At 38.5% G+C, this 12137-nt stretch overlaps 1 protein-coding gene across 2 annotated transcripts in view; it reads right to left on the bottom strand.

The window, feature by feature from the left end:
* myo1e (myosin IE) overlaps positions 1–12137 on the bottom strand; it is a 40852-nt gene that overhangs the window by 8171 nt on the left and 20544 nt on the right. For both annotated transcript variants that reach the window (XM_011491256.3, XM_011491251.3), the window contains exons 6-19: positions 10856–10945; positions 10156–10287; positions 9169–9303; positions 8868–9000; positions 5915–6111; positions 5759–5839; positions 5254–5340; positions 5082–5165; positions 4031–4198; positions 3217–3302; positions 2239–2320; positions 1906–2012; positions 773–871; positions 540–684 (exon numbers count right to left, since the gene is read on the bottom strand). In XM_011491256.3, coding sequence (XP_011489558.1) covers positions 540–684; positions 773–871; positions 1906–2012; positions 2239–2320; positions 3217–3302; positions 4031–4198; positions 5082–5165; positions 5254–5340; positions 5759–5839; positions 5915–6111; positions 8868–9000; positions 9169–9303; positions 10156–10287; positions 10856–10945 — 1626 coding nt within the window. The remainder of the gene's footprint in view (positions 1–539; positions 685–772; positions 872–1905; positions 2013–2238; positions 2321–3216; positions 3303–4030; positions 4199–5081; positions 5166–5253; positions 5341–5758; positions 5840–5914; positions 6112–8867; positions 9001–9168; positions 9304–10155; positions 10288–10855; positions 10946–12137) is intronic.

Raw genomic sequence — 12137 nt, 5'->3', positions numbered from 1 at the left:
CTTAGACTGTGTGCGTCTGTGTGAGTGTGTATGTGCGTATGTGTGTGCGCTGGGAGGTGTAAGGCTGCTGTACATAAGTAGTCATTCAGGATCAGCTGTATAGCCTGATGTAAGACTGAGATGCCTGTGTGTGAGCCTTTAAACATGGCTCTGTGTGTGATGGCGGTTCATGCTTGATGTGTGCAAATGTTAATAAGCAAGGGAGCAGGCTCACACAAATGCTGCTTTCATAAAAACCATGAAGAAGGTTAGTTATGGGTGTAAAAGGACAACCTTCACGACGCCCTCCCCCCCCAGAGTAACCCTGCCACCGCCACAGGCTGAGCTTGGGTTTTACTTTCCCAGCAGTGTTGATTTACTGCTGACGTTGTACAAGCCAGGCTCGGTCACTGATTTGGGACACTGTTGCATTTTCTGATGCTCAGAGGGGAATTTTGGGGAGACACTGTGTTTTTAGTTTTACATATGAGGATTATTCAGTTGGTTACTCATTTTCCTCAGTCAGCTTCTGTAGTTGCAAACAGGGGGAAGAAACACACCGATTCAGGGGCTTTTATGAAGACCTTGGTGCGGCCCAGCTGGAACTGATCCTGGTCCATTTGGACTGAACGTAAGAGATGACGGACGCCTTCTCTCTCATCTCCTCGCCACGACGGCCAGGATTCTTTGGTCAGAATAGCGTACCTGGAAACAAAAGATTTCATAAAACAAGATGGTTGTGAAGTTTTTTTGGATCACTCATGCTTTATAAAGTGCAGATTTAGGAGGATACCTGTTGAGGAACTTGCGAAAGACTCTACGATAGGCGTAGCCAGCACGCCTCACCCTGATGTTTTCTTTCAGGCCAAGATACTCCACCTGATGCTTAACTCTAAGACACAACAAAAATGGTCAGAGATAAACATCTCACCAGCTGCACTAATGGACTTCCTTTTCTTTTAGCCCGGTTTCTACACTGTTGTTGCATTTTGCTGAGGCTTTTGTCTGTGTTACAGCCATCGTCTGGTAACTCTGTCTCATATGCCTCCATGGCACATGAAGCTCTCTGTACACTGGCGGAAGCGATAATTGTGAATCATTGTATGTAAAACAGTTGCTCTTGCAAACTTATTCCCTAACAAAGACCTTGAGACCAGCTCGGTACACTCAGATTTCCTGCGAGCACAGCTGTTCCGGCCCAATTAATAAGGCACTCTGCGCCCAACTCACAACAGGAAGGTCAAACAATCTGAACAATACAACATCACCCTATCCCAGAATCCTGTGGGGAGGCAGAGACTCTAAAAAACTTCACTTAGTTTCTATGCAGCAACCATTTTCCTACCAGCTTTGTTCTTTTTAACCTCTAAAGATCCGAGCATTATGACACTCTATGTTGTATTTGAACTTGGAGCGCCAGTCTGATGCTGCTATAACTTCGTTGTACTCTGTGCACTGACAACAAAAGATTCCGATTCTAATATTTGAGCTAACCCTCTGCACACATAGTCACAGGGCCCCAGTTGAGCAGAATCAACTAATGCATTGTTTGTCTCATCCAAAAATTATAAAAGGGGCAAAGGTACCAGGCTTTTTTTCATTCTGTTCCCTTTCATTTCCCTTGCCTAACTTGTACATTTGTGCATGATCCTTTGTTTTTGTCGTTTTGTGGAAATGAAAAAAAAAATCAAGAAATTGAAAACTAAAAATAAACTGAAATTTTGCTTCTGCTTTGTTTTGGCCAATTTTGTTTTAAATCTTTAGCATTATTCTATTTTTAACAAGTTTGCTGCTGTCTATATTTTGTATTAATAGTGACAGTTGAGTTTTAAGTGTGTAATTCTTCACAATTATCCATATAAAAGGTGTGTGTGTGTGTGTGGGTGCGTCAGGACAGCGGTGGGTTGTGGTCAGTCAGTCACTCACCGGCTCTCTTCCCAGTCTTTGGGCTTCTTGGTCTCATTTGGTTTGATGCAGCGGATGTAGTGAGGAGTGCATTTCATCAGTGTGCTCACCAGATCATTTGCTTGTATCTTAAAGAAAAAGTCGGAGCAGAAGCGGAAGAAATGAGGATAAGTGAGGAGTTAGACCAAAGTCACGAAAACTCCAAATGTGTTGGAATCCGTCTTTTTTGTAACCGGGAATGCTGAAGGACTTCCAGCTGAACAGCAAAAACACATTATCTGCCAAGGTCTTTCTCCTGGTGACCCTGATGGGGAAATGTAAACCCACAAATACACAAAAGGGCTTTCTACACACCTTTATTTTGCTCCCCGCCGTTGTGGGCCGACCCTTCTTATCAGCTTTGAGGTTTTCTGGAAACAGTGCTCTGATGAAGGGACTGTGGAAAAACAGAAACAAAGAGTTAGACCTGATGACATTGTCTGCACAATAAAACATTGGCTAAGAAAAAAATAACAAGCGGTTTCCCTGGGAACCACAAAGAAGAAAATGCAGCTAATGATTAAATCTACAAGGACCTTTGACTGAGGTCATCGCTTAAAATGCCTGAAACATTTGGGAAAGCTGGAGTAGGGCAGGTGGTGCATGTGTGTGAATGCACATGGATTGGCACACTCTGTATTTGTGCTTGAATGGTAAATATACCAAAGGTTAACTCCATTTGGAAACTGGAATTTGGTCAAATCCGGCTTTTTCACGAGTAAGAATGAAAAAGATGTTGGTTAAAATTCATATGGAGGTCTTTGTGGAACTTTCTAAATATTTACTAGCAGAAATTTTAAATGTTGGCTTAGATTTCCCTCGTGTGAGTCTGTCATCCTTGTATATGTTAGATTATTATTGTTTATTTTATGGAAATCACCATTTCATCTACATATTTTCAAGCATGGGAAGCAGCTGGACTTTAACAAAACCACTTTTCTTGCTTGCAAAGAGCTTACACAGATAACAAAGGCTGTTTGCACAGATGGCCACTTTGACGCAAAAAATGTATCACAAAATAAAAAAGAAAGAAAGAAAGAGACCTGACCCAACACAACCACACAAGGAGCTGGTGCTCGAAGGAATCGATTGGGCAGTTTCAGAAAGCCACATGAGAGGGCAGAAGCTAGGCCCGATTCAGAAAAGGGGGCACAGCATCACCCAGCACACTCCTCATGTGTCCCGCCTGATTCCAGATGCACGTCTGCAGTTTTCCTTCACATGGGTTCAATTATAACCATATGCATAAAAAAAAGACGGCTCCCTTCAAGTGTGCAAACTGGAGTTACTTACGTCTCACTGCTCTGCATCAGCTCGATGAGGTCAGTAAAGAGGACGTCCCTGTTTCTCTCACAGAAACCCTCGGCATCGTACGACACCTGGAGGGAGACGCACAGATTTACGTTTACCAAAGAGGAGAAAGTGAAGCATTTAAAACCTTCGGAAAACTGGACGGTGACACCTGTGTGAAAGTAAAAACGGGAAATCATGTTCTAACAAAAATCAACAACTTGAATTTTACAAGAGAAACTAACAAAATGATCCAGGATCCTTATAAACCCCCAAACTGTAAAAGTATATGCTTTTTCTGCAGCACTGTAGGCTGAGAAAAAACTGTTTTGAGCACGGTCACGGGAGCTCAAGCCTATATGGCACGGCTCATTAAGCTTGCGGCATGTGTGCCAGGCTGAGGCTGAGGCACATCTGCAGAATGACACAGAACAACCTCAGCCCTGACCGCCCAAGTCTACATTAGCAAACATAGAAAACTGAGACATTCTGACTATTACGCATGTATGACTTCACTACAGTGTTTTCAAATGCAACTGGTAAAAAAGGAAAGGTCAAACCTAAGTTGGGAAATCTTGGAAAGAAGCAGACGATGACGTAAATGATGCAGAAGAGCATCTCCCTCCTCAAACCACAGAAAACGAGGTTTTACTAGGTTTCTGTTTTCAGAAGTTAACTGTAAGCGTTCCTATATTTTTTTACAGCAAAAAATTGCATAGGAATTCCAAAATGGACGTGAATCTACCTTTATTGTCTTTCCGAAGTGAAAATAACTTTGCCCCAAAACATTTCTGGCATTAAGCAAACTTCACCTGACCTTGCCAGCATAGTGATGGATGATGAAGCCCTGGTTCCAGCTGTTGAAGTGCTCATGTGTGTTGATCTGGACTCTGAGCTTCTGCAGCATGGTTTGGTCAGCTCCCTCTCCCACTGCATGCATGGTGGCACACACGTCATCCAGGATGCACATCACACCTGGAGGATTCTAGGGCGACAGAGAGGAGACCTTTGGTGCTCAAGAAAGATTTACCTTCATCTTTTATATCTGCACATAAATGCCATTCTATTTTTCTTTCTAATGTATCTTTGGAAGGATAATGCTATTTTACAAAGAGAAGTTGAACGAGGCAAAAAGGGATGTAAGCTTTAAAAAAATGATTTAACAACATTATAGATATATTGCAGTAGTTTTTATTTTATTTCTCCGAAGCCTCATAGCAACACTGTGGTGTTCCTTAGTTCACAAAGGAGAATGTTCACAGGATGCATTAAACTTTTAATTAATTTAATTTAATCTTTGAGTTATGCAAGGAGCTACATTTTCAGGCTCTTAACTCGATCGACTGTTCTTAGATAAAGACTGTTTCAAAGCCCTGATGGGAGATCTTTAATTTGGTCTAGTACAGTTTAAAAAAAAAAAAAAAGCGTGTTTACACTTCCACAAGTACAGTAGAATTTAAATTTTTCACAAGATAATAAATCAAAGCTTTTCTCACAATATTTAAGTAACACCGACTTCAAGTTGGCTTATATTTGTCTTTTCTTGTCATCTTTTTTGCATGTTTGTGTTGCAGACATATACTTCAGAATTTCATCAGATTCATTATTATTCTTATTATTTGACTTCATTTTAGTCAATTGGAGTAATTTTTTTCAGCAATTTCCCTTTTTATTGCAACTCTTGATCCCTAAATGGATCAAATTAAGACTATTTTAACAAACAAAATCTTTTATGAAAACTGGAGTTCATTTCAAGATAATTTGTTTAATAATTCACATGGACTAAAAGTATATCCTGATGACATCACCAGTAAAATTAACAGAGGTTGTTTTGAATGAGTATTCTTAAATAAATTATAAAAAATTACTTTGCTCTCAATGAGATCGCACACGATCTTGTTGTTAAAATAGTCAATAGGGGTCCACTTGATGCCTTCCTGCACGTACTCCTCCTGCAATGAAAAAGAAAACATTTAAAAAGAAAAGCTCAGAAAATCTACATCAATGCTAAAGAAGAAGAAGAAAGTAGAGAAGCCTCACCTGCTCTGCCTTTAGAGTCAGCTCAATAAAGATCTGCTGAAGCTTCTCATTCACAAAATTGATGCAGAACTGTTCGAATCCATTTTTCTAAAGATGTCAACAGAAAAAAGCAAGTTTCACAAACTCTGAACCAAATCTAGCTTCTGGGAAATACAAATACAGGCTCAGGAAGACTACAGATCAACAGTAAAAGTCAGTCTTCCTGAGCTGTGAACACCAGCCAGACAGAAACATAAGGTCGGTTAATCACAATATAGTTACACAAAAGCTTTATTACACCATCTGACACTCCCTCTTCCTCAAAGTCCCAGACTTCTCAACAGCCGGACCAGGAAACACAAGTAATCAGATTAGAAAAGCTGATATCTCAATCAGGAGATGGGTCCAAATCCACATACTTTATGAATGAGTTTGATCCTTTAAGTAGAATCAGTTAAAATGCTCAAAGTTAATACTTGTTAATCTTAATCATGAGCTGCTGCAGAAGCAGCCGAGTCACACTTACTTGAAAAATTTCAAACCCATAGATGTCCAGCACTCCGACATTCAACTCCTGATGATCTTTCACCATGGCTTTATTGATGGACTGAAATCGAATGGTTGCACTCCGTTAAACACAAGTTCTGTTGACAGTGATCAATTCAAGAGAGGAAAAAAATACCTCGACTAGGTAGTCAAACACACGTGCATGCAGGGCTTTGGATAGCGCATCTCGGGTGTAACACGCTTGCTCCACGTTCAGGGTCACATCGATGGACTCCTTTGTGTTTCCCCATTTACTGTCCATCTTCCTGCTTGTGATCTTCTCCTTCAGACGATTTTGGTCGATTCCAAGTAGAAATGCAGGAAAGGCTAAAACTAATGAAAGACAGCAGCATTTATTAGTAGTCATTTTCAGCAATGTATTTAGTTTGACAGACTGAACTTTTACAAAAAACACTACATGCTATTTATGTATAAAGAAAGTCAAAAAGTGCATAAAAGAGAATGAACTCAGGCAAATAGGAGACCCTTTCTGGAGATTCTGATACATTGCCATCATTCTAGCAAGTTCTTTATTTTCCTTTATTAGTGAACACATTAGGACCAAACATAAAACCCTAGCAGGTTGTGTTCCTAAATTATATGTGGGATGATGAAGTAACAATGAATAATCTTTAATGAAGCATGTTGGAAACAGGTGCCAGTGTGGGTAAACAAAAAGGCGTTTCTATGAAAACCAGAATGCAAATGACCGGGCACACCTGCCTCCTGCTGCTATTGTGCTGGAAAACCTGTAGTTTGTCTGTTTTTTTGAAACTGAAATATAAAAATCTTTAGCTAAAGATTTCAAAGCATTCGTTTCAGACAGAACTATTTGGCAGTTTAGCCTGGAGGTGAGGTGAACTACAGCTCAATGCTAAATTAGGAAAAAGAAAATTCGTACAAGGCTCACTTTTACAAAAAAAAAAAAGTTGTATACACCACACAGTATTTGCCATGAGCTGATGTTGATTTTGTCCCAGGAGAACCCCTCCCTGCCTTATTAGAGTGACTCACTTCTCCTAAAAGGAAATGGCTCTCAGGCCTGCAGACTCACTGCGTCTGGGAATGCATCAGAACTCTGTAGTAGCTCCCCTTCTGGGACATTAGGGTGTGACTGACCATACGCCATAAGCTGCTGCGAGAGTCCCTACGTTTTTTTATGTGACTGTTGGAAACAAACCTCAAATAGAGGGAAATTTCAATCAGAAACAAAGCAATAATGATGAGAAAAGAAATTAGGCAAGCAGTTTTATCGTTATCTGAAAATGAGAAAAAAAATCTTTCTACTACAAAAACACTTTCCTTCTCCAAAACTTTCCAAAATTTCAAAAGTAAAATTGTATCTAAAATGAAAGTATTTTAAACTCATTGTTTAAATAGCAACTGTTATCATTTAAACATGTATTTTGCAACTGGCATCCCTCCATCCATCCATTTTGCTCAATGGATCCCTTCAGGGTCACGGGGTTGCCAGAGCCAAACTCAGCAGGTTATGCCCAGACAGGGTAGGCTGCCAGCCTGTCGCGGGGATTGCAAATGGCAATATGGGAAAAGTCCGAAATGTAAGTAATTATAACTAGAATCAGTGAAACAAAAAATGTAACTGACATTTTTTGAATTGCAAATTACTATGATCATAGTTGGAAATGCCAACAGGAAAATGAACTGCAGTTTTAAATGTGACCCTAATGCATTTCCATTAAACTCACTCTATTTTTTTAATAAATAAAAAAAATTCTGAAGCATTTTTTTTTTAAAGGGAGTCAGCAGCTTTGAGCATTTCCCAAAATAATGCAACAGATGACTGATACAGAATTAGAAAAAAAGAGGCTAATTTTGGAACAAGCATGGTCATTTTAGCAAAATGATTCAGTTCTTGAATCTTTTCTGCTACAAATATACTGACATTTATTTATCTAAAGCTAGCTCAGCAAGCTCAGTTTTGAGGCGTTTTGACAAAGAAAGCCATAAATAGTTCTTGCAAACTTATGCAATCCTGCACTGAATTATGGGACTTTTTCCCCCCTAGTGACTGTAAATTCAAACATGGATATGTTCAACATGCTTTTTACTGAAACTAGAACTAAAACTAATTATAATAATAAAAAAAATTAACATGGAATACCAAATGAGCAATCATTGGATAAGGTAATGCTTTTAAATAATAATATATAAACTTGATCCACTGCTCTTAGATAAAGACTTTTTCTAAGCCCTGATGACAGATCTTTCATTCAGTCTAGTAAAGTAAAAAAAAAAAAGCTATTATTAAAGAGCTTTAACACAATTAAAAAATTGAAAACATTCAAGTTAAACACAATAAAAACTGTAAAAAACGAATTAAATAAATAAGTGAATAAAACATAATAAAAAGTTTGAAGGTAAAAAAAACATAAAGCATAATAAAAACTTATGATGTAAAATATTAAAGCAAAATCTCACGTGTGACCAAATGTTTGTTAAAAAATTAGTATTTAGTCAAGTTAAGAAAAAATGTATAATAATACATGTAACATAATAGACATAAATAGACACATATGAGCATAAACTGAACTAGTCGGTGTTTGTAAATTTTAAGCAGGTTCCTGAAACCCTGTCTCTCTTCCACACCATAGACAAACATTTCTAGAAAGAGAGAGCAAAAAGGTAATAAAGCAAAAGGGAAAACTAAAAGGAACCAAGAAACGCAAGAGGAAAGGCGACAGAACCAGGTCCAAGTAGTTTTTAGCCTCTGATGTCAGCAGTGCCGGCCTGCAATAATGTTTTTTTTTATGTTCTGGTAATCAAACATGGTCTGGATTACTGCACACAGCTGGCTGCAGCCCTGCATTAACACAGTAAAACTTTAGGCAGTTGAAAGTGGTTGGAGACAAATGTCCTCCACAACCAGCTCCAGAAGTCCAGCTGAGGCCACTGAAGGCTTCTTTGTCCTGAAGCGATGGAGCTCATTAGATAGAAACAATGGCCATCTTTACTTTATTTCAGACTGGATTTCTCAGCAAATGTCGAATGTATATTGGACATGCATTCATTAGCCAGAGGATTCATGGGTCTGAGTTTGACTTATTTGATCCTCAGAGCCTACTTACACTCTTCACTCTCCACAGCTGCATAGTTCCCTGCCTCTTTAAATGTGATATTTCCCAGGTGAAGGACTCCGGCTACAATCTGAAGCACCATGGACTGATCTGCTGGTGCAATGCCGATCACACCCATGGCATGCTGAGAACAAAAGAGCAACATCATACCATTAAAAAAAAAATCAAGATTACAAAGCACCGTCTTAACTTTCATTGTTATGAGTGAAACAAAAATGAGGATGGAAAGAAAGAGGCAAAGATCTGTGAGCACAACCAACCAGGAAGTTCTAAAGTGGGAAATTAACGGTACCATTGTTTCCTGAAAGTCGCTCCTGTCGTTGATATCGTCCACTTTGTAGGAACCAGACTGATTGAGGTAACTGTAGTAGTCCAGGCTGGTGATTCCCAGGCTGTTCTTCTGCTCCGCACCGGCTCCTTCTATCAACTGTGGAGTCGGATTTCAGAATAAAATCCTTCTGACAAACACTTTTGGCTTTCTTACACAAATTATGCATTTGTTTCTATTGTTTTTTTATGTTTCCAATTAATTGAATAGACAATGAACTGAGAGTTAATGATTAAATGTGTTTTTGTACTAGTAAGCCGAATAATCCTTGATTTCAGTTGCATTTTACTTAATTAGCTCGGTCACAGACATTAATTTTAAATACCAGGTTAATTCAGTTTTAATTGATTTACAAATATAGACTGCTTAGAACTTTAAAAGTCATCCAACGTGACTCATTCTTAAACCCTAATGTGTCTATGAACAATGCAGAAATATTAACCACTAAGATGTGGAGTTTTAGACAGCTATTGCCTGAAGTTGTGATTTAGAAACAGAAATATGGGGAAAATGCTGGAGGTAAAACAGAGCCATTTAAAGACTGAATCAAAAAGCTAACTAACTCCTTTGTGAAAATGTACTACATTTTGGGAAACTCAAACAAAATATTTGTTTTCCCATTACTGTGCACAGAGGTTGATCAATCACGTGTTGTAACAGCATCTATTTACCAGGTAGTTTTTCCATACTTCAAGTCTCTTATCATAAAAAATGAACAACAACAATAAGAAATTCCTTAACCTCTTTCTAAACTTTAGGCTTTAACACGACATATGTTGTTTTCTGTGTATTAAAAATGTATCCCAACTTTTAAAGACAATGGCATTTGAATCTATACAAATTATATGCTCATAGTTATGAGACAGTCAAACTCAAAAGAGCCCGTTTATCCTCAAAGTCTGAAGCAAAAAACACTAAAAGCATCATTACAGCTGCTGAAGCCCACTTCACCTGATAGAATATGTGAAAACTTCTTTCTCCAGGATTCCTCATGACGACACGCGACTTCTCCAGCAGGAAGTTGGAGATCTTCCCGCCATCTGGTTCTCCACCGGAACTGAACTGGATTTCAAAATATTTCCCCTGTTGGATCAAAGAATTTTACACTTTAGTGAAAGAAAAGCCGCTTTTTAGTCTGACGCCCAAATTTCTTTAGATCTCTGTTTACGTGTATATAAACTGATTTAATCTCACAATGTGAACATGTTTTAATCCCATTTAATCCCAAACTAACTTTTAAGAAATCAACAGTGTTTTAAAGATGATTTCCATTAAAGCAGAAATTACATTTTTTAAACTGAAATTTAAATCATATCTTTTTTAATCTAATCGGTAAAGAAAATACTGTTAATCAGCAAACCTCAGTTTCTATTACAGAAAAATAGGATTTCTGAACGTTCAACTCTACTGCTAAAGTGTATGACTATATAACCACAAAGATGAAAAATTGTAAACTTATAGATGGAAATACTGCTGAGGAGTTGAGAGTTTTATTCCAGAAGTTCAAAAAAGTTTTAAAGCTGACAAAAAAGGTTGGATTTAGGATATTAAAACTTCTTATAAATCTTTTAATTGTTGGAATGGAATTCGTCTCAATGTTTCATGAGTTTTAGCAAACATGTAATCAAACAATTTGAGGTAAAAACTTTACAAATCTGCTGGAGTTGTTGTTCCTCAGAGTCTTGGCATTTCCAAAAGCTTCTAGCAGTGGGTTGGACTGCAGAATGATGTCTTTGACGTGCTGCAAGAGGAAGAAACAGAGCACATCAAACACGGGCAGTATATCAAGATGAGACACCTTTGCACACTTTAGGAGCTTTCCACAAACATCCGAGCATGAGCGTGTGCACGAAACGCTGATCTGCAGACAGCAGACACGTGAAATCTGGAGAGCATTATCTTTCCTCTGCGCCATGTGCAGGTCAGACACTTATGCCTTTTAAATCTCTACAGCAGACACAGAGATTCCCTCTTCCGCTATTATTCCCAGACGGCGAGTGGAACGGTTTTGTGTTGCCTCAACCTAGTCCAGTGTAACACCCAGAGGCAAGAAACCTTTAAGTTTTTATACTGAGGATATAAAAACCATTTTAAAACCATGGTTAAAAGTAAATAAAAAGGTAAAAAATATACATCTAGCTTTCAAAATATGGAACAACATCATGACTGTAACTTAAGAGAACTGAATCAATTATGATGTTTGATTTAAATACGTAGAGCCCTTAAAATGATTCCTGACAAAGTCTGAGGAAAATGGGTTTAAATGCAAACTTTAGCTCTTATGAAGCTTAAGGACATGACATCTGCTATTTAGGGGGATGCCAGATGGCTGAAGGGGAGGCTACATGAATAAGAGGATGTTGATGGGCTGATAACAGAATTCGGAGGATGAGGAGGGTAAGATGACAATCAAGGATGGGGGAGGAGGATTGACCAGGAATTAAGTAGCAACAGGTTGTTTAGCATCCATTTAAAAGTCGGTGGAAAAAATATGTCGGTGCCCAAAAGTTATCAGAACTTAACAGAGGCAACACGTAATCAACACAAGAACATAGAACATACTTCAGAGGAGTCGGTTGAGTAACATTATTGCTAATTTGCAAGCAAAAAGATGTAAAACTTTACAATATAAAGGTGACATAAGTGTAGCAGGTACACATTTTGTTTGTTTACTGGGATTCATCTACATTCAGGTTTCATGACACATGTTTTCCAGGTGTGTTTGACACCCTTTCAGAGGAGATTTCATGTATGAGGAGGTTGGACCGCACCCATTTTGAGTAACAATGAAGGAAATTTAAAACCACCATTACAGCGGGTGATCAACCGACAAAGGCCACTCCAGAAAGAGAGTGCAGGCTCACCATGGAGCTCTGTGTTACCTTCTAGGAAACTCAAAGCTTCCCTCACATGGAGAAACACTTCCACAAGTC

Source organism: Oryzias latipes, chromosome 3 (genome assembly GCF_002234675.1).
Source record: "Oryzias latipes chromosome 3, ASM223467v1".
NCBI classification, from domain to species: domain Eukaryota; kingdom Metazoa; phylum Chordata; class Actinopteri; order Beloniformes; family Adrianichthyidae; genus Oryzias; species Oryzias latipes.
The sequence above is the reverse complement of the archived record's forward strand: the minus strand, read 5'-3'. Positions and strand labels throughout refer to the sequence as shown.